This window comes from Magallana gigas, chromosome 9, assembly GCF_963853765.1.
Source record: "Magallana gigas chromosome 9, xbMagGiga1.1, whole genome shotgun sequence".
In the NCBI taxonomy this organism is placed as follows: Eukaryota; Metazoa; Mollusca; class Bivalvia; order Ostreida; family Ostreidae; genus Magallana; species Magallana gigas.
Window position 1 is genome coordinate 48,506,934 of NC_088861.1, and position 24,149 is coordinate 48,531,082.

A 24,149-nucleotide genomic window follows, 5' to 3' on the forward strand; every position below is an offset into this window, starting at 1 on the left:
ACTGATGGTACATATATTTATGTTTTTGACAAATTACCAAACGATATATTGGATAAATTGAGAGTTGCTTTACTATAAGGGTGAGTTAGAAGAATTTATTTGAATGTGATCGATTGTTAGTAATTCATAAGATGGATATATTGACATCATTTAATAGATCAATACATTCATTGTTTGAATATTACTTTTACTAAACAATTTGATCAGTTAATTGAATCATAAGTGTTTAGTTATCCCTAACATACAATCTATCAAGATGATATTTACATGATTTTTATCCTCTTGGATGAAATATTCCAACATGCTTATTCATAGGATTTTAAATCCTATAAAAGCCTTATAGAGGATAATTTATCCTATAAACACCAATGATGGAAGCTTTCCCGTTGTGAAAAGAAATTTTGGGAAGTAACTCGCGTTAAAAACAACAACAGTTTTCACCTGGACTAGTATCACGTTTCTTCGACGGTGTGGACAAGGGGAGAAGCTGTACCACTAGGATGTGCGGTTTTTACCAGAGTTACTTGTGCTTAACCGCGATCAATTTCACAGGTTAAGGTACCACGGTAAATACGCAAACCGCGTTGACCGTAGTGTAGCATATGTGTTTATTAAATCCCAATTATATCGCATACATCTGATCATTTTCAAAATTGCTGATAAAGCCAACAGGTCGATAAGATACCGTTTAATCATCTATTATTCAATCATAGTTGAAAATGAAATCATACTAATTTAAATTATTTTTCATCTACAATATACCGATGAAACATTACTATACGATATTTGAATCAATTTTAATAAAAAACCTGGACTGAAATTAAAATCAAATTTAAAATTAAGTGCCTCATAATACAACTGAATTCTTAAATCTATTGTCATATTTTTTCGGAGCTAAAGTCATCCATTTTAAACATAAATTATTAACAGGAGAATCTTTACACAAAATCCTGTAGGTAATTGTTTTGACCCAAATTGTAGACTCGATAGCGAATGACTGGACAATTTGATCACCTTTTGCGTTTTTTCTAGACTTGAAAAAATCTTACACAGATATATGTATTTGCAAAAATCTAAAATTTTGTTTTGGTTTCTTGTTTCTTGTTTAAAGGGTTGACGGATATGTTCTTAATTCGGCAGCTTATAAAAATACCTATTTAGGATGTACCATATATTGAAAAAAACAACAACTCTGTATTCTTTTCTATTTCAATTTATCTGTTTAGTTAACAAGGTACGCTGGGAACATATCCTTGATGTACTTCTTACAGACAGGACAATGCTTCATGGCCGGGGCGCAATCTTCACAACAGACAAGATGGAGGCATGGTTTGAAAGCAAGGACAACCCTTTTATCTTCGCACCAAATACATGTAATGGATGGTTCAGGTTTCATACGCTTGTTTTCTATAAAGACAAGACGACTTAAACTAAGGTCAGGAGTGTGGAAAAAATAAATCTAAAAGGCAATAACTTTGTATTCAACTTATAACTGATAATATGTACAATGTATTCTCTTGAAATGACACAAGCAGATTTTAGTGGACATGCAATGAAAAAAGAAGGCGTACTTAAAACGTACTTAACGGTCCAGTATCTATACAAATACATTATCAACTTACTGTCCATACGATTTTCAATTTTAGTTTTTGCAATATTTATATATTTCGATAGAGAATTTGTTTTTGGATTTCCAATGGGGAACTATGATATGTTTTATCCATTCGTTAATTAAAATCTTGAAACATCTTACACCCATTTTCTGCATTATATTATCTGAGAACATGATGTTCTTGAAATTCATTTTTGGTTCAATTTATTTCATAAGAACAATGTGCTGTCAGTCCGAATTTATACAAGTATAGTTTGTATAGTTTGAAGTGCTTGCCGGCGCTTTGAGTAACCTGCTACTAAATCCAATCATCTCAGTTATTTTTTGCAGTAAGCTGAAAGGATGTGATTTAGACGTCGGTCTTTTTTAAGGAATTGCCTATTTTAAGGAATTGCCTATTTTAAGGAATTGCTTAAAATTATCGCCAGCTGAAAACAGTCTGAACAGTCTTTTCAATGAATGTGATTTACTATGCATATATTTATCAAAAAAGGGTGATACACCCTGCGGGATCTTCATTCCAGAATCTGGTAATTTTGATTAATATTCGGTAATAACTTTGTAAGTTTGTTTTCATACCACATAATTGGTCTGTAAAACTTTTTCTTACCGACAGTGGTATTTAAGTTTTGAAATCTATACAATGATAAGAACTATAAAATCAAAAGTAAAATACAACAAGCTAAATATAATTACCTTTTGCAACATATTCATCTTTTTCCTAAAAAAAATACAAAAAGATTCTATAGACAGCGTTAAAAAATATTTTCTTTTTTAAAATATTTCTTTCTCACACATTAAATATTTGATATAAGAATAAAAACCTCGGTATATTTAACAGATTATAATAGTGTCGGTAAATACTTACGCCTGGTTTACTTTGCGAAGAATGATCTGCTGTTTGCGCATACTTGGCTAGTTGCGAATATTTTTCAGAATTGATTTTCTGTTTGCCCTGTGAATTTGATAAATTCAATGAGAACATTTATACTTCAAATCCTTTCTTATAATTGTATACTTTAAATATATCAAAGAAAAGAGAACTCTTTAGCGTTTCCAAAAACTTCGAATAGAAGTATATATTAAAATAAAGAAAATAAATACTCACTTTCAAGTTGATAAATCCTTCATACTCGTATTCCAAATAAGGATTTTTTGGCAGGGTGCCAAAGTTTTGTAAGCCCTCAGCTGTACAGTGCTGCCATCCTGAAAGTTGACAAAGATAGCATAGGATAGGATGCACGATGCACGATCCATAACAGAAATATAAAAGTTAAGTTCTATCCTATACTATCTTATCCTGCATCATGTAGCCAATAAGATTCGAGCATAATTTTAAGAGTGATTTTGCAAAACGTAAGTTAACTTAACAAAGTATTTACAATGTTGATTTGATTCGTTTTACAAGTTAAAACATTAAGAATGGGCATTGGTGTATTATATTAACAAAACGGTGCTTAACATTGATGCACTTGTCGGCGCTACATGTTTGTCATTGCGTACGTATTTATGGAGTTACTGTGAGAAATCGATGCAACACATGATTACTTCATAAATATTTTTTTTAATTAATATAAAGTCTACAAAATGTTAATCATTAATTGGATTCATAGAATATTCGTTAATTAATAGATAAACATGTAAACATGAAACAGTCATTGTTCGTGTGTACTTTTCAAGTTTCATATAACTTCTTCGACGCCCGATAACAGGGACATATATTTCTGTCCGATATTAAACTGACCAGATAAAATCAATAAATGTTAGCTTACTATAAATGCGTATGAATTTATGTTTTGAAAAAAGCTTCAAACGGTTGAAGTACAAATGCAATCTTTTAATTCATTCATAAAGAAGTTATGTTTTCCAGATCGTGTTTACATTTATCGCTGAATGAATCGGCCGATTACCGATAATTTCACTCGGTTATTATGTGATTACAAAACTAATTAGAAAAAAAATGTTTGTTTGAATATAAGTTCAATAAATACATCAAAGTTATTGATCTGTTTTTAATACAAAAATCTTATCGCAAAAATCAAGAAGCCCATGGGCCATATCGCTCACCTGAGCAACAATAGGCATACTAGAATCAGCTTTCTGGAGTCATATACAAGATATATGAACAATGTTGTACAATATTAGATCCTGTATTAAGGTGTAAAAGCTTTGAAATGAATGTCCGTCCTCGATTTACTATACAAAATCAAGATTGTATACATGTACATTAAATTCAGCGCTAAAACTTGTTGATTCTTATGATTTAAATAGTAATAGATAATGTACGATAAAAAATTACGGTTAACTTGAATCTTTTTTTTTTCTTTTTACCGGGGCCCATAAATGCACTCGTTCTTTAACCTGACACAATTAAATAGGCATTAAAACACCTAACAAATTTCGGAAATAGACACTCTACTACAACCATAACCTGCTTTCAAACTTTATAAGTAATTGTCTAATATCTACAACGATCTTTTTCATTGTAATTAAGATGTTGATAACAGTAAATTAAGAGAATCAAAACACATGTATTAACCTTTCTTGAACTGGCGTTATTAACTAAAACTGATCAAAACTGTTGTCAAAATATACAGAGGTAAAAGTTATGAATACAATGTACAAGAACAAAACAATGCCTTTTTCAATCACTTAAAGCTTTAGAACTGCAGAGTTTCAGACTTATTCTGAAGATTCAAAAATCAGTAAAAATACAAAAGGGGTCTCTTGACATCTCTACAAAAACACTATATGCATGTGATGAAGGTATATTGCTACATAAGTAAGTAAAGTTTACTATTGAAAATTTGAAGTCATCACGTTTATCATTAGACTTATCGATAGTTGATACGTTACCATCAATGTCTATTTCCAGTAAAGTAGTTTGCATAGTCAGTTACAATTATTAATTAACATGACAACATTTTTGCACGATTGTCACACAGATAACTAGATGCTGTCATTAGACAGTAATACCCGCACCAAGATTTTGCCCCCCTAAATAACACTGATTGTACCAGTTTATGTAAAAATGAATGCCACATGCAAGTTCCGGTAATATATTTAAAAACTATAATTTTCAGAAAGGATGAGATCCCTTACCATTTGAAAATACACGTAAGTGGCACTTTATGTACAATTGGGGGTTGAATTGTTTGCATGTGAATTTGTTTCAGTTAAACAATAATCTTAACATTTCATGCCATAAAATGTACAATGGTCTATATGATTATGACAAACAAAATTAAATTATGCCCCCTCCCCTCAGCGGTTGCCTGTTTTAGATTTGCATCTGTGTGCCTTCATGTACATCATCATGCGCACAGATTTAGATGTGTGAAAGTAAGGGGTCCAGACCCCCTCCTCCAATGAAAATTTATTTATATCAATACATAATGTAGTAAAATTACCAAAAATACACCTCGGGTCCCAATGCTCTCACAGACAAATAAACACTCTAACCCATTGCGCTTCACTGTTGGGTAACATAATTTTTGGGGAAAATATTATATTTATACTTCATTGTTTATTTCAATAGGGAGTATACATCACAATTTGCAGGTGTCTTTTACCACCTTAAAGCTGAAATGGGTGCTATAAATAGTTATTTACCGGATAAAATAGTGCAAGGGGATTTGGAGAATAGGTCATAAAAATACATGCATGTTACAAATAACTGATGTTAACAAATTGTCTGAAGTAACGTACACAACACAGGTCTGCAGGTCGCATTAGCGGGTATTAGTTTTACCCAGCCCTTTGGTAAGATGCGTTTCACTAGGTGTACATACCGGTATGTGTTTTCCATATGCAGAAAAGGATTAGTTAACATGCATAAAAATTTCTTTTGTGATGATCAGCTAAAGGGATTCATATTGTGATCAAACTGGATTATCATTATGGTGTTCAACAATTATATAGGTAAGCAGAATACATGTATAGTAGCACAATGTTATGAGAAACCGGTATGTTCATAACTATTACGTTCACATTTTAAATAAGTGATTTCCCTTTGCCAGCATACTTAAACATCATCTTTTGATTTTAAATAAGCTTATCATTGTTAATATCCTATCGCATTTGTACAGTTTCTGTCATTTTAATTGCAAAAGTTATTTTTTTTTCATTTGTTAGACTTACACTATTGAGTTGACCCCATATTGACCCTGTGGCAATTTTGTATTAAATTTTTGTATTACATGTAAGTAAGTGTAGAGACTTATCATGTTTATATGAGATATAATAGAATGGAAGGGTCCTTCATGACCATATGGGATTGTTCTGACCCCATGAAACAGGAAAATCCTAACTATCTTTTAATGTCAATATGATGAATCAAATGGTGTGAAGTACATGACCCCCAGGTGTTGTCTTTCAACCACCACCACCCGTTCTGAAATAGGAAATGATAATACACCATATAATTTAATACTTTTGGAGATCTCCATCCCTTAACCGTATTTATTCTTACTCTTTGAATTGTGTCATTGTGCATCAAATAGTATATAGGTAAAGCCCCCTTGGAGACACCCTTATATTCTAGAACTGGGAATTATAAAGTATTTCATCTCATTCATATGTACTGGCGTGTGACCATTTCTCGCTGAATACCATTTCTCGCCAGTGCTTTGTTACTTCATTTTATCAACACATAAAATAATATACGAAAAATGACGTGAGAATGCACTGGCGAGAAAGGTTACTTGGCCAGAACTGGTCGCACGCCAGTAGTGTTTGAACAATGTGGGTCATTCCCAGCCTAATGATAATCCTGCTTTGTTTAGGAGACTTTACAATTGCCCCAAATAGGCGAATACACCTGCATATAAATTTTGTTTATCTTAAAAATTAAATTTAGCAATTTCCAAAATGTTAATGAACATTGGAAGAAAAAGAGCAACCAAGAAATTATTTAAAATTTGCTACATGTAAGATGTAGGTTTTTTTTTAGCTATAAACGTCAATTTTTTGCCATTAGTTTACTCCCTGGATGAAATTTAAATTTTCAAAACATTATTGCACATCTATAGGACAGCTCCTATTTAATCCCAAGAGATGACGTAACTACTCCAAAAGATGTAAGAGGAGTTCTGTGGACCATACTTTTTCGCAAATAAACATTATTTTTTGTTGACCATCAATCACCGTGATAAAAAAAAGTCTGAAACCTGATCACATTTCAAAATGATACCCTTAATCATATTCTAGAAGATCATTTGGCTACTGCCAAAAAATGTTGACGTTTTTGAAACTAGATTTTTTGCATAAAAAAAAACAAAAACAAAAAAAAACCCGTCATTTTTCAGCTACCAAAGACCCCCAAGACAAAATTGAAATTAGCGAAACCTTATTGAGCAAGAGATGATTTGTCTTTTGTTGAAAATGTAGGAGAGTTCGAGGAAAAAGGTTCGTTGGGAAAAAACGTCATTTTTTTACCAATTAATTGATCCCAAAGTATTGTTGAAACCTTTTAACAAACAAGAGGCCCATGGGCCACATCGCTCACCTGAGGAACAAGAGGTATGATAAAATCAGCTCAATGGAGTCATAATACAAACTATCTGGACAATGTACAATAATTCATGTAAATCCTGTATAAATAAAATCCATTTTCCCCTGGATATTCTTATGTTTATAATCATTAGTCCCTTTTCTAACAGGATGATTTTATAGTCATATCATATGTTGAGTATTGCAGATCTAAAAAAGATCCCTAACAATAGTTTATATATGGGATATAAACGTACATCAAACTCTGAACCTTCTCGTGAGGCCAAAGAATTGTCCTGGGGCCAAAGTCTTAACAATTATAAAGAATCATCTGGCTGATTAGTTTCTGAGAAGATTTTTAAAGATTTACCCTATATATTCCTTTGTTAAACTTTGACCCCCCCCCCCCCCATTGTGGCCCCACCCTACCCCTGGGGATCATTATTTTCACAACTTTGAATCCATACTACCTGAGGATGCTTTCAAACAAGTTTCAGTTTTCCTGGCTGATTAGTTTCTGAGAAGAAGATTTTTAAAGAATAACTCTGTTTATTCCTATGTAAAACATCGACCTCCCATTGTGGCCCAAACCTACCCCCAGGGGTCATGATTTTCACAAATTTGAATCTACACTACCTAAGTATGCTTCCACACAAGGCTTAGCTTTCCTGGCTAATTAGTTTCTGAGAAGAAGATTTACTGTATATAATCATATGTTAAACTTCGATCCCCCATTGTGGCCCCAACCTACCCCCAGGGGTCATAATTTTCACAACTTTGAATCTACACTACCTGAGGATGCTTCCACACAAGTTCCAGCTTTGCCGGCGAGTTAGTTTCTGAGAAGAAGATTTTTAAAGATTTACTGTATATATTCCTATGTTAAACTTCGATCCCCCATTGTGGCCCCACCGTGCTCCCGGGGGGTCATGATTTTCACAACTTTAAAATTTACACTACCTGAGGATGCATCCACACAAGTGTCAGCTTTCCTGTCTGATTATTTTCTGAGAAGAAGATTTTTAAAGATTTACTGTATATATTCCTATGTAAAACGTCGATCCCCTATTGTGGCCCCTCCCTACCCTCGGGGGTCATGATTTTCACAAATTTGAATCTTCACTACCTAAGGATGCATCCACACAAGTGTCAGCTTTCCTGGCCGATTAGTTTCTGAGAAGAAGATTTTTAAAGATTTACTTTTTATATTCATATGTTAAACTTCGACCCTCCATTGTGGCCCCACCCTACCCCCAGGGGTCATGATTTTCACATCTTTGAATCTACACTACCTGAAGATGCTTCCACACAAGTTTCAGCTTTCCTGGCCGATTAGTTTCTGAGAAGAAGATTTCTTAAGAGTTACTCTATATATTCATGTTAAACTTCGACCCCCCATTGTGGTCCCATCCTCAGGTGAGCTAAAAAGGTTAAGTTTACAATTCAATAAGTGGGTTTCTGGAAGAACAGATTTTGAAAATTTTCGTAATAAATATTGACAATTTTTTATACTTTTTTAATCTTTAGCTTTTAAGATCTGTGTACAAACATAGAATTGTGAGCAAATCTCTGTATCTTGCTTATAATTCGAAGCTTAACACTCAAATATGGTTAGTAAATAGAAATTGTAAACAACATGCACTACATGTATAACAAATAAAGAAAACATTTTGTTTTTTCGAAATGAATCATATATATATATACATGGATATACCTACATATTTCCGTAAGCGATATCAAACTCTATTTAAACTGAATAAACTAGAGAAAATGCCGAGCATCTCAACAAAACCTATTGCATTAATCTACCATTACGCAAAAGATAATGCCGAATTACCGATAGAATGAATTGTATTTCAGTACCCCTACATCAGACTTTGCTTAATATGCGCAGGTAAACAGTTAACGTAACTGTTTGATTTACCGAAGTCTCTGATTGATTTGATACGAAAAATCACGAAACACAGACGATAGTTTCCAGGTTACAAAGCATAAATAATGAAAACGAAACAAAAATCAGAACAAGCTAACACCAACATCATGTGTGAAAACTGTCAACGCATTGAAATATTTAGCCTCAATTTACTTCACAAAATCGGCACCAATATATTTTTCATGTTTCAAAACTTCCCTTCATACGCGAACTGTTGCACAACAAGCAAATTCATCATAGTCAGATCGACCCTTTTTCGTATAATGTCATGGCTGTTTTAAACAAAGAACCTCGTTTTAGAAGTATGGAATACGAGTCTTGGTAAAATGGGTATGCAAACCCGGGCCGTGGCAAAATAAATGCCAGGGCAGATCGGCAATCGTCAATTCCAAATACGCATTATTTTGTAGCAATATCTACAGCGAATACAAATATACTAGTCCATCAAATATCCTGAAATTTTAATGAGATTGGCAGATTAATTACTGCCAATCTTTTGTTTTGCCCAGGCCAAGTCTTGCCTACCCATTTTACCGGATGCCGAGCCCGATTGAAATACGCCTTTCCTTTATTATTATTTTCGTAATAACTTCGATTTGAAACAAAATTACCCCTTAATTTTTGCAATTTATATTTTCCTTCCCATAAGGATAATTTATGCTAAACTACGTTGAATTTGCTTCGGTAGTTCTTGAGAAGAAGATTTTTAAAAATGCACCCCCCTTTTTCTACAGTTTCAAGGTTTTCTCTGCTTTGAATACAGATCGGACTTTAATTTTTGCAATTTATATTCGCCCTCCCTTAAGGATGCTTTGTGCCAAATTTGGTTGAAATTGGATAAGCAGTTTTAGAGAAGAAGTTCAAAATGTAAAAAGTTTACAGACGGACAGACGGACAGACGGACAGACGGACAGACGGACGACGGACAAAATGTGATCAGAATAGCTCACTTGAGCTTTCAGCTCAGGTGAGCTAAAAAACTTAACAACCCTAACCAAACTCCAAGAGTTCAGTTTGCTGGTTTATAAGATGTAAGAGCAGTTTGAGAAAGTAAAACGTGACAGACGGACGGACGGACGGACGAAAGAGGGTAACAACAATGTGCCCATACTTTCTTTAGAAAGTGCGGGTATAATAAAACATTTGTGGTTGTTATGGAGGTTTAAAGAACAAAATGGCCGTTAGATCTTCCTCAAAATTTGGGATAAGATACTTCTAGCCGTTAACTGTCTTTACATAGAGACAAAATAATAATAGTTTAACTTTAAAAACGTCAAGGAGATTGATTTAGTTAAAAGATCGTCATGAATATATAGCCCTTTTAAATTCATCTTTAGATGGTCTAAGTTTCTGCGAAAAAAAAACCCCCAAAAAAGTCCGCATACAATTAATCGTTTTGCGACACACAAAAAAGAGATCAACGTTGATTGAACTTATACATAAGATTTTAACAATAAAAACAATTTTATTTTTACCTTTCCAAGTTTCGTTGGGTTGATTCTGAAAGACAAAAAAACAAATACAAATTTATCATGCACATTATACTGATGTTCTGAATGTAAATATGTTTGTATTGGCTCCTAGGTCGCAACTATATTAGCAGCGTACATGTATAAGGAACCAGATTCCACGTGTAGTAGATTGCTGTTACGTTTGATTAAATTAGCTAATGCACAGTTGTTTTATGTACACCAATATAAATTCTTTGAATAAGAAAGTTGATGATATGTATTGACCACATCAGAAAAAAGTCCTAATAAAGAAAAAAAGCAAGGCTTTAAATTTCAACAAACCCATTCATTTCCCTCTTCTTCCTGGATTCCCATATGTTTGGAGAGACATTTTAACTAAAATTAAAAAAAAAAATCATTCACTAATTTCATCACAACTGAACACGGCTTGTAGATTTAAATATAACATGTAACTAATTCTACAAACCAATTTCCTGGGAAATCCAACTCTGCTGATGATCCAGTCCCATATACTGCTCATCTAAGTAATTTAAAAAATCATCAAAAACAGAATTAAGTAACGTTTGCATATACTTTCATATGATCGCAGAGATATCTGATCTATAATAAAAAGAAACCAGTAACTTATTCCATCACAACAATATAAGGATTGGGAAATAGATATAAAATGTTTTATAAATTTTAGAAACGATACAATCAGTTAATGATAAAAAAACATGTTAAGCATTGATAATTCTAAAATTGTTGTTTATTTTATAAATAAAGTTCATCTATTTATATAGACCACCCAAATAAGCCGCAAGAGGATATTTATCTGGTTTCGTCTTTGAATAAGAAAGTTGTTGATATGTTTTGACCCCAAATCAGAACATGTCCTAATAAAGGAAAAAATTTACAAGGCTTGAAATTTCAGCAAACCAATTCATTAACCATCTTTTTGGATTCCCATATGTTCGCAGGGACATTTAAACTAAAATTTAAAAAAAATCATTCACTAATCTTATCACCACTTAATTAACACGGCTTGTAGATTTGAATATAACATGTAACTAATTCTACAAACCAATTTCCTGGGAAATCCAACTCTGCTGATGATCCAGTCCCATATACTTCTCACCTAGGTAAAGAGTCATCAGAAAACAGAATTAAGTAACGTTTGCATATACTTTCATATGATCACAGGGATATCTGGGGCCCGTTTCACAAAAAATTCCTAAATATGTTTTCTATGATGGAACTTAAGCAATGCCTTAATTATAACTTAGGAAGTTCCTAAGATTTGCCATAGCTGTTTCACAAAACTTTCTTAGCATAACGCAGTTGACTGTATAATCTTAAGATACGCTGTAAGCCACTTTTAAACAAATTTGTTAACATATACTAGCATGGATCATGTAGATTCTTTTCAGTATGTCACGGATGCAAACTTTCTAAGTTAATGGAACAACTCATTCCCTTATTCACCTAGAATCAAATTAAAAAAAAGTTAAAATGTGTAAATAGAATGTAAATAGTGCAGTGCTTATGTGTATGTACTGAAATTTTGTATAATATTTTACCTTCACATGCATACGCGAGTAGATAAAAATAACGTAATAAACCCGTATATTCTTTGAAAACGGTATTTTTTGAATTTGAGAGATTGTAGAATCTTTCTCGTGTTTTGCTACATGTACATATAATTCTTGACGACATGAATTAATTAAAAACATTGGTCACTGCTAGAATTTATGTTATTCTTTATAAATGATTGAGTGCATTTCTTTGGGTATAGTTGGTCTATTATAAATAGTCCGTGTTAACATATACAGATATGCTTAATCCTAAATTAAGAATACTTGTTGAGATATCCAAATTTTATGACTTTACTATATCTTACGGTATATTCCAAATGGAATGCAATAATCACATGCAGTGACAAGTACTATTTAGAATGGAAAGATGTGGAACTTTTAAACTAGGTTTAATGTAACGCGTTTTTTATTGTTATGGTTGATTTAAGAATGAGACTTTTTTAACAAAAGGGAACATCGCAAATAAATGCATATTGGCTTATAGAGGAAACGAGGGTAAAAGGCAACAATTTCTGAATAAAACAGCATTCCCTTGGATGATTTAGTATCGACATACTTAAACCACTTCCCGGTCACTCCTACCGTTCCCCCCCCCCCAAAAAAAAAATGAAATAAGTAACCTCTGACCCCACCACAAAGAAAACACATAACAATTCTTTCGTAAAAGAAAAGCTTGTTTCGTGGATAGATTGGACAAATCATCCAATCATTCTGCAATTGATTTTTAATTTAGTATTTATTTCTGTTTTTATCAAACTACTTAAGATATCAGTGATTCTCGGGCATGACTAATTTCATTATCATCAGTGCACTAGCTATCACAATATCCGCTATGCTGCGTGTGCGACCAGATAATCTAAAAAAAAAAATTAAAATTAAAAGTCTACACCAAAGAAATTAATTGAAGAAATACATGTTAATTTCGATAGTTCTAACGTTTTCAGTTTGGAAGTAAAGTGAACAAGTCCTAATGATTCGTGTATTCTCATATTTTTTTTTAACTTTAATGTGCATTTAATTCATTTCAAAATAGAATAAACCGTCGCCATGTTAAGTTTGTTCCCAAGACATCAATTTACCCGTCTTAAAGTTAAGACATAACTTAGGAATTTCATAAGATAAGACTTGAATAGTGAACCGGATAAGTAATGAACTTAGGAAAGGGTTCTTTCCTGAGATATAACTTAGTATGCTTTGTAAAACGGGCCCCTGATCTATAGCTCAATAAAAAGAAACCAGTAACTAAACTCACTACAACAAGATAAGGCTTGCGGAAATAGATATACGTGTAACATGTTTTAAAAATTCTAGAAACAATAAAATGTTTAATCAGTTAATGATAAAAAATTTTAAGCATTGTAAATTGAAATTTCAACAAACCAATTCAATAACCCCTTCTTTTGGATTCCCATATGTTCGCAGGGACATTTTAATTAAAATTTTAAAAAATCATTCACTAATCTCAATACCACTTAACACGGCTTGTAGATTTAAATATAACATGTAACTAAATCTACAAACCAATTTCCTGGAATATCCAACTCTGCTGATGATCCAGTCCCATATACTGCTCATCTAAGTAATTTAAAAAAATCATCAAAAACAGAATTAAGTAACGTTTGCATATACTTTCATATGATCGCAGAGATATCTGATCTATAATAAAAAGAACCCAGTTTCTTAACGCATCACAAAAAGATAAGGATTGGGAAATAGATATAACATGTTTTATAGATTTTAACAATACCGCTAATGATAGAGTCGCATGAATTTTCCATTTAAGTAAAAATTAAACCATTTTAAAATTAAGTTACGTTTGCATATACATGTATGTACTGTCATATGAATTTTAAAAATGAGAATGAAAAACTTGATATGGTTTCATTCTTTTGCTTTGTATCTGACATCTTTCAAATGTAATGACAGAAGATTTACCTATGGTGCTATGTTTTTTTTTAATTTGACAAAGATAAGAGTAAACATAATTTACTATCTGGGAAAAAAATGTGCTTTACTAATCTCTCAACCAACCTAATCTTTAAAATGTGTCGGGTTTTCCAAATACGAGTTCTTCTTTTGAAGGGAAAAATAACATCCGTTAATATATTCATATATATTAACTTGTTTACAATTGTTAAAGTGACTAATAATGAATAATACAGATATATGCATATGTGTATGAGATTGTTAGGACAAAGTATATCAATTGAGCAGGAAGTATAAGAAACACATCCATCATTTTTTATGCTTTAATTCCGATTACAATAGGGTATGGTGTCTTCAAAATTTACAAACACAAGATAAAGCAACGCATTGTTATTGCAGTTAGGACATAAACCTATTTTTATTTTACAATTTGAAACTGAAATTCCAACCCTGTCTTAAATGTTTTTATTTTGAAAAGGTCATTCTATTATGGTAGAGTTATAGTGATTTAATGTATACAGGCAACTTCGTCACGTTTGTTTATCATATGTGGATCATATGATTTGTTTATTATGAGATCATAAAAAGGGCAAACATGTGAATCATGTACACGTACTGTTAAGTAATTGTAAACAGGAAAAGAGAAGTGAAAAATATACTAAGGTCTATTATTAAAGTACAGAATCTTATCAAAACTAAACAAACCAAATGAAAAAAGACAAACTAAAATGCATCATTACATAGAAATAGAAACACATTTGAATAGATAGATGAATAGATTTTAACCCAAATAAATATTATAATTGAAGAAACTGTAACTGTTTTTGTATATTACATATTATATAAACTTCCGTTATCCAACAATGTTTTATATTTCGGGGGGGGGGGGGGGTCGCAAATATCTAGAAACAAATATTAAATGCAATAGTTTATTCGCTTAAACACTTTGGCTTTTAAAAGGACACTTAAGCCGAGTCATTCCAGTTTTATATCCTTTGGGTTGTTTTTATGACGAGTCGAGGTGAACATGAAATACTTTATATTCGGTATCTAAAGTTGAAGAAGTGTATAACATACTTAAACCTATATCATTATATAACAGCAGATTCTCTTTTTCATTGCTTTTTACCAAGAAAAATATATCATTTATGACATTGCTTTTCATATACCAAGCCTTTTTTATTTCTACTTAAAACACTGCTGTGATGTCATTCCTTTGATCCAGCAGTGGAACATTTTATCTGTGTCAGACTGATATTAGCTCTATTCAGTGAGCTTCTTAATACAAGGTTGTAACAAGTGGTTACAGTACTAATATCCTTTGAAATCGGACTGCCTCAGGTAAATTAAGCTGTCTGTAATTTAACTTCTGTCTGTAAAATAATTAGACCGTTCTCTGCCCTAACGAACCTCAAAACTCTTTGAAAATTTTTCATACCGAAGTGTATTCATTACTTCTTTAATGCATTCTGATAAAAAAAAATTCTGCCTCAACCTTGTAATACTTTGAATGTAATTCAACCTGAAAGCTTTAATCTTCATACTAGTATACTCACACAATGTTCTCCGGGGTGGGCCTCTTCATCCATACCAACTAGTGATTCGTTTATCCACTGAAATAAAATAAACGAATATAAAGAAAAGCAATGTATATAGCAGGAACCTTTTCTTTTTTATATGTAACAGTCACTTAAATGTAATTTGTCTATTAGGACAAAAGAATATCAATCTAGCAGGAAATATAAGAAACACATCCCTCAGCTGGTTTCTTAAATTTGGATCACCTTAAAGTTTTTGATTTCTCTAAATTTTACAAATACCAATCAAAGCAACAAATTTTAAATGCAATTAAGACAATAAACCATACTCATTTCATAATTTTGAAATACCATTTCGTGAGGTTTTATTTGATAGTCTTTTCTCTTATCGTAGTTTTATGATGTAATGATATGCATAATAGGTATATTGGTGGCTATGTAATTGTAAACAGGAAAAGGAAACTGAAGTAAAATTACTCGGATCTATTAATGAAAGTGCAGAATCTTATCGAAACCAAACAAACCAAATGAAATTACACGCTGAAACACTCTAAAACCATATGAAAAGAAAAATAATATTTAAAACTTTTTGTGAATACTGTGGAATCATTAGATTTCGTGGTGGCTCAATTTTCGTGGAATTCGTGGAATTCGTGGGTACCTCTCATCCACGAATTAACATCCTCCATGAATTAATAAATTAGGGTAATAAAGTTATAGTTCCTTCGTAGGTTTCAGAGAATGCACGAATTTACGTCCCCACAAACCTGTAAAATTTAAGCAATCCACGAAAATTCGCCCCCACGAAATTTAATGATTCCACAGTAGTTATTAATGTAATTAAGTGAAAATTGTGAATATAAAAGCGTTTAATGGTTATTTCATAAAGGTAAAATGTAAATGGGTGCATCATTCATTTTCCAAGAAAACAATACTCATCCCCGACGTGGGTTATGGAGTTTTCTGCAAATAAATGCTAAATTTATTCCCACAAGAAATATTTAAAAAGCATTTCAATATATAGAAAACCGATGTACATTTGAGCATGTTTCACTAACTTTTTTGTTATAAATGACATCTTGTTAATTAAACACGCATAACTTGAATTTTGAAAGTTAGGCAAAAATATGCATCTAATCTTTTGTTTACAAGTAGCTGCCAAGGTTTTTGTTTAAAGGTGTTATGATAACCAAGGTGATGGTCTGGTATGGTTTAGTTTGGTTTTAATTTGAATTGGGGATTCATTTGCTTTCATCTGCTCTTTTCTCATTTGGTTTCAATTTTATCTAGCAGTTTACATGCACCACGCATTAAATGAATCATTAAATGCATTTTTTATTACTCTATGAAAATAACATTTCATTTTGCTAGGTTTCGTTTTATTTTGTTAATAAATTAGGTTTTGTTTCGTTTTCGTTTCGAATGGGTTGGTTTGTTACTTTCTCTTTCGATTCCTTTTCGTTTTCTTAAAACTAGTCTCGTTCAACCAGACGCTCGGCTGTCTCCGTAAATCTCCGACGAGCAGGAGCTGGTAAAGCGTTACGTAAATGTTTGTGTCCTTAAAACGAGGCTTACCAAAATACTGGTATTGAATTTGATTGGTTGAAAAAAATCACACCTCCTGTTTAACATGTAAACAATGACGGGAACAATAATTTGTGATCGAATGATTTTGCCGTTTAAACTGAATGATCTCAATTGGAAAGTTTAATAACGGTTATAAATGGAAAGGATTTATTTGCAGTGTAGCCTTATGGGATAGGGTAGAACCAGTAAATGTTTTAAGGTATTTCAATTTAAAATCTAGCTATCGTGTAAAACTTGTCAACAAACATTCACCGCTTCGTCAAATTTAAGTTCTGAGTCTGTGGAAAGCGAGACTATAGTATAAGACTAAATCGACGTAAGTTCCTTAATTATAACCGCAATAAAATTAAGAACTGTATATCACACAAATTCAAACCGGCACACATACTCTGCTAGTCGGAGATTTACGGAGACAGCCGAGCGTCTGGTTGAACGAGACTAGCTTAAAACACGAATAAAGTTTACAAATAAAGCTGAATAAATACATTTTTGATACGTCCTTATCAATATTAATTTGAGTCATTTGTTTTCTTAACTTAAATCGACACATCTAATACGCGCATCTTTTACTCATTTTATGACTAGTTTAACCACAAGATTTTATAACAAGAACATACATTGCCTTTGATTATGTTAATTTTGCATGCTTAAAATTCTTAAGAACAAAGAGTAGCAATTGAAACAATAATGATCAAAAAATAAAATGAAAAACACATTGAAAACCGAAAGACATAAAATAATCGTAATCTTTAAGACATAAGAAATTGACTATAACAAAAAGAGATTAGGTTCTTTTTAAGTGGTATTCCAATACAAAATGAGGTCTATTAACCTAACATATTTTGCCCTTTATACTGTAAATTCCTTATATTACGCAGACACTTAATTCCCGCTGTTTTTTTTATATCAAATCATGAAAATCTTAAATCGCGGACGCGGAACTAATTACCTTTTTGCTTATTGTTCTCAACTCTGAAAAAATATTGGCGAGATAGCGAAATTTTGTTAAGGGTGTTTCTCGCGATTTTACGCGGATATAAATTCCTGGCGTTTAATTAAAGATCTATAGAATAATATTATTTTATTAATTAATTTAATTGTTTTGGGTGGGTTTTTTTGGCTTTCCGGTCTTTATATACACACTGATTACCAAAAATCTATAAAAAAAAAACCCAAAAAAACATGAACGTGTGTTTTCATTGATGAAGTTAAGGTACCATTTAGAAGTTTTAATGCGATGTACTTCAGGTTCCCTGTTTGCCTGTTTAAGTAAGCAAATTATTGAAATACTGTCAATACTTTATAACGATAGATCTAATACAATTACCTATACGGAAAAAAGTGAAAAGACTAAATGCAAGCAAGCACCATTTCGTTTCCTACTTAAAATTTACTTTCGGCTCTTATTACTACTTCCTTATAGGATTTGACTTTCTGCGTGTCATATTTCTTCTCAAGAAAAGTATTTTCATAATTTTGTTTGTTATTTCTTCATATGAACATTATCTAAGTTTTTGACAAAAATACTTAAATTTCCTGAATTTTGCTTTTTTTTTTTTATCTTTCTTGTCTGACAATCACTATATAGTTGTTGTTTTTTTTTTTAACATTCAAATATACCTTAACATAATTGATATTGCTATGTTGTTTTTTTAATACTAGTTTGATTCAAGCTTTACACAACAGTCACAATGCCTGTATAAAATGAGACGAAACATGATATAAATAACTTTCCTTATCTGTAACTTATCTGTTACTATGTAACTTAAAGAAAAAAATTGATCTAGAGATCAAGTGAAGTTGCTCATTGGTAAATACGTTTATCGGTAAGTTGCTTAAATTTGGATATGTCTTAATTGCCCATGTCAAAACGTTTGAGTTATGTTCAAGACACAACCGTTAATGTAGGCATCATGGTATGCTTTAATGACATAACATTGACATAAGAATACCAAATGAAGCTTACTAATAAAAGATACATGATTAACAATGCCATATACACGTTCTTTATTATTAGAAATAAATATGATTGAAGGTAAATCATGTTTTAAAGATTGATATGTTTCCGAAAAGCGTTCATAGCCTTGATATTTCCAAAGGTTTGCTCCAATGAATAGATCCTTTCCTAAGACACCTTTTTTGGACATAATAACTTTAAGTGCATCTTTAAGATAGACGAAAAGTAGGAAAAATAAACTGAAAGTAATTTTAACACTGTCACCAGACGAAGGTGTCCTTTTTAGTAAAAAATGAATTTGTTTAAGTATATAATTTAACATTATACTAAATTTTGCATCGTTATCTCACCCGAGATTTCATGAATATTTTTAAACATCAAAACATATTGAATTTTCTGAACTACATTAAGTTGGCTTTACTTATTTTTATCATCGAAATATTTATATTTTGTTAACCTTATGATATATTATAATGAAAAACGGATAAGGCAATTTGTTTTAGAAAAAATAACATTTATTGAGAATTGAACGGAATGTCTTTTGTAAGCTTTTTAAATGCGTCGTTTAAAGATAAAATTAAATATAGATAAAGAAATTTCCATATGTGTCCACGTGTTTGTATTTTTAGATATTAGGTATTAATAGGATATAAGATAATATTATATGAGCGATTTATTCCTAGTTTTCTTGTAAACTCATATCCAACTCATAACTAGAAAAAAAACCCAGAAAGTTATGTTCACCTGCACATGACCTTGATAACATTTAATTTTCTCTACATTGGACTAAAAATAGATCGTTCAATGAAATATCGCGCTTCTCAGTTTGTTTGGCTATGGCCTCAAACAAAAATCGTCGCTTGATAACAATCAATGAGATATGTCTAAATAAATTCGTCTCTGATCATATAATTAAATAATTATTACTGTTTTTAGATCAATATAATGGTTTAGCTACCCTCGAAGTATAATAAAGTTAATCAAAGGACTATATTTGGAATGGTCAAATATCTGCCCCATTTTAAACAATTCTTAAATAGTATCGTATAAAAACCAAATCGCCATAAATCATTATACAAAGAATGCCTATCACTTTAATATTGATTTAAGCCACCATTGCTCATTCGCTGTATATCTTATATTAACATTTTAGAGAAATTACTGTTAAATCATTTAATCTATTAACAAATAAAAAATTAAAAAAAAAAAATACAGTTCGAACGTTTATTTTTAATGCATATCGATTTGAATTCATATAGTTCAAAATTGACAAGCCAAAAATCTATGCCATTGAGTTAAACGACCTGTAAGCGTCAGAGTACAACCAAATGTCAGCTCTAATTTAAGTACATCAAGCTATAAGAAATAATCTCTACATCGTTCTGGTTCATTGAGTGTATTCTTGTTGTTTTTTTTTCTTCTTTTTTTTGTTCATAGTGCGTGTATTTTTTCTTAATTGATGAAAATTAAAGCTACGCTTAACGCATTAACTCCACGAGTTTGCAAGAATTGACCCAAGAATTGACCCAAGAAATTCTAATAGTTGTAGTTACATATACTTTGGTAACCTTAACATACACGGGGGCCATACAATGTCCTGGTCGACAATGATAATTTACGTATTTTAATCACTATTAGTTAAATTATTTAGATATAGATGTAAATTTGATTAGTAAATGCCTCCTTTAATACTTGGCTAGAGGCGTAGTCATTGCAACAAAAATACACATTCTGCTGGTTTTCTAATTTTTCTGCAATGTGCTTGCTATCCTCTTACCCGCAGGGTACCCGCATTAAACATAAAACATAGCATTTAATGTTAAGAATTTGTTTGTTGATACATCAAACTTCATTGATTAATCATTAATGACTATTTGAATTTTGAAGGCTATGCGAAAATACGCATCTTATCTTTAGTTTACAATTTGAAATTAACATAAGTATAAGAGTCTTTGTTCAAAGATCAAAAAATAACTACAGCATTTTTAAAAACCATGATTTTGTTTTCGTTTTAAATTGGGTTTCGATTTTCCTTCCTATGATTTTGTTTTGTTTGGTTGCAATTATGTTTTGCAGTTAACATGTATTAAGTTCACTTGAGGTTTCTTCTAGAAAACAGAATTGTATTTTATTGGGATTTACTTAATTTCACAAGGATTAATTGTGTTTGTTTATTTTGTTATGTTTCACTTTCGTTTTGTATAAAAAGAATTAAAACGATCGACTAAGTAAATAAGGTTTTTTTTACTTCCTGCTTGCTTGCTATTATCAATATTAGTTTGCATCATTCCTATTTTTGACTTTTATTTGACACATTTAATACTTGCAACAACAAATGTTTTATTTTAATGACCTATCATTTAACAATATGATTTTACAGCTAAAGGAATATATAATTTTTTGATAATGTTGAGTTTGTAAACTCGTATTTTTAGCTGAAAGAGTAAAGAATTCAAATAGAAATGCAAATTAAAAAAAAACACCACACAATGAAAACCAAAATCAAAACAAATATTCACATTTACATTTAAAACACGTTTCCATATATATATATATATATATATATATATATATATATATATATATATATATATATATATATATATATATATATATATCTATATATATATATATATATATCTATATATATATATATATATATATCTATCTATATATCTATCTATCTATCTATCTATCTATCTATCTATCTATCTATCTATCTATCTATCTATCTATCTATATATATATCTATCTATCTATCTATCTATATATCTATCTATCTATCTATCTATCTATCTATAAACCAGATTAAAGCTTACCTGAAACTTCTTTAGTCACTGATGAAGTTTAAAAACGATGTACTTCAACTACCCTGGCTCTCTGTTTAAATAAGCTTTTATTGAAATACTGCCAATATTTAATACAATTTTCTATGTGGGCAATAGAAGACACCGCTATGTGCAAGGAAACAACGATTCTTTTCTCTTTTTATTTTGAAATTGAGCAGTTACATGCATTTGTATCCAATGATTCAATAGAATGATTGCAACGGCATTATGTAAACTTACTTCAAAACATAAACATTCAGAGAGAGAGAGAGAGAGAGAGAGAGAGAGAGAGAGGGCAAGGAATTGTAGAATGAGGGATCAATCACTGTAAATTGATGTTCGAAGCTTTAGAAAAAGAATAAGAGAAAAGGAAAGAAAAAAGAAAGTAAACTGGTCAGAAAAAGGAAATATACCTATGTTTCTTTTGAGTAAAAAGAATGAATTTGCTATAATTTTACAACATATCAAATTGCGTATCGTTATCTCAACTGAGATTTCATGAACAATTTTAGACGACAAAACATATTGAACTTTATTAACGTAGAAAACGATTGTTTCCCTTACAACTTGTTGCAATATCTTAATCATCGAAATTAAGCAATTGGTTTCAAATTCTTTTAAACATTTCATCAAAAATCAAACAGAAAACCTTGCTACAGTACTTACACTTTTGGAAGCTTTAAACTGCGTCGTTTAATAAGTTAAATATAGATAAATAAATTTCCTTGTTTCGGTGTTTGTATTTTTAAATATTGATATATTAATAGGATATAAGCTCATACGTTATTGAGTTAATTAAATCTGTAAACATGCAATTGCCAATCAATAAATTCTTAACAGAATATTAGGCAGTCCAAAAAATTTCAAAACGAAAGAACGAAGAAGCAAGCAGAGCTCGCTAAAAAATTGCTGGATGAACGGTTGTGTGCTATTTATCATATCTAAATGCATACGATCTGCACTTTCAGTTTCAATAAAACATGTTAGCTATTCTTATAACATGGATTCTATTAACAGCTATAAATAATATGTTTTACGGTGCTACCGTTCTGGCGAGCGCAGCAAGAATTACACAATGACATACATTGCATCATTGTCAAGCTAGTGTTATTTAGGTATCAACGAATGTCAAAGAAGGTTTGAGAGAGTATTGCTGTACAATAAGTATGCCAAAGGTACTAATTTTAATGGTTATCATCGGATACATACAGCGCAACCCCCTACCCCGAGAGAGAGAGAGAGAGAGAGAGAGAGAGAGAGAGAGAGAGAGAGAGAGAGAGAGAGAGAGAGAGGTCCCTGTTTGTAGGTTGTGTAATTTCCCACTTTCAAATTTAATGGTTTGACTATAAGCAATATCTACATAAATTTTTAACTGTTTATTTTTTCATTTTATTCCTTTTTATTTAGTTCAAAATGTCCTATTGTTTATTTCCTTCCTACTCATATACTTATCTGCCTACTGTACATGCATGCACAATTATCTTAAAAATGGATCGATATGACAGTAAAGTGTGGCTCTTGCTAGTATATATTTATATAATCTCTATATAAAAGAATTAAAAACAAATCATATGTCAATGAGGCAGGTATCGCAGTCTATACTGAAATAGCTATAGTACACTCATTACAGATGTTTGATCCACCTCTAAATTTATCGCGGGAAATATAGCGCGAGAGCACTGTGACGTCATCCATGACTTTGTTCGTCTTTGTTTACGTTTCTCGACTCAACACGAAGGATTGGAAGCATGTAACAAATCTTTTGAGTCTCGCCAAAGCATATGCGGTATTCAAAACGTGTTTTCAAACTTAAAGACACCGTAAATTACGAGTTAAAAGTCAGCCATTTTTGGCATAGCACCACGGGTGAAAACATTAGAGAGCATTATGGGACGTAGACAAAAAATTTTGTTTGATAAACTGAAGGTTTAGCTCGTTCTTTTTCCCGCGCACACTGGTTCTTAGAGCTCGCATGACTTTGTTCGTCTTTGTTTACGTTTCTCGACTCAACACGAAGGAATGGAAGCATGTAACAAATCTTTTGAGTCTCGCCAAAGCATATGCGGTACTCAAAACGTGTCTTCAAACTTAAAGACACCGTAAATTATGAGTTGAAAGTCAGCCATTTTTGGCATAGCACCACGGGTGAAAACATTAGAGAGCATTATGGGACGTAGACAAAAAATTTTGTTTGATAAACTGTAGGTTTAGCTCGTTCTTTTTCCCGCGCAC

The 24,149-nt window shown here is 31.5% G+C and overlaps 1 protein-coding gene across 1 annotated transcript; it reads right to left on the reverse strand.

Annotated features, from left to right (window-relative positions):
• Positions 1-1,197: 1,197 nt before the first annotated feature.
• Positions 1,198-22,602, reverse strand: LOC105335297 (uncharacterized). The gene is made up of 11 exons (XM_034477430.2): positions 22,584-22,602; positions 15,564-15,620; positions 13,603-13,656; positions 11,571-11,624; positions 10,974-11,027; positions 10,829-10,882; positions 10,511-10,535; positions 2,721-2,818; positions 2,481-2,567; positions 2,309-2,333; positions 1,198-1,407 (listed from the first exon to the last, which is right to left on the reverse strand). Exons 2-11 carry the CDS (start codon positions 15,594-15,596, stop codon positions 1,223-1,225), a joined length of 669 nt encoding a protein of 222 aa, XP_034333321.2. The 5' UTR covers positions 15,597-15,620; positions 22,584-22,602; the 3' UTR covers positions 1,198-1,222.
• Positions 22,603-24,149: the final 1,547 nt, after the last annotated feature.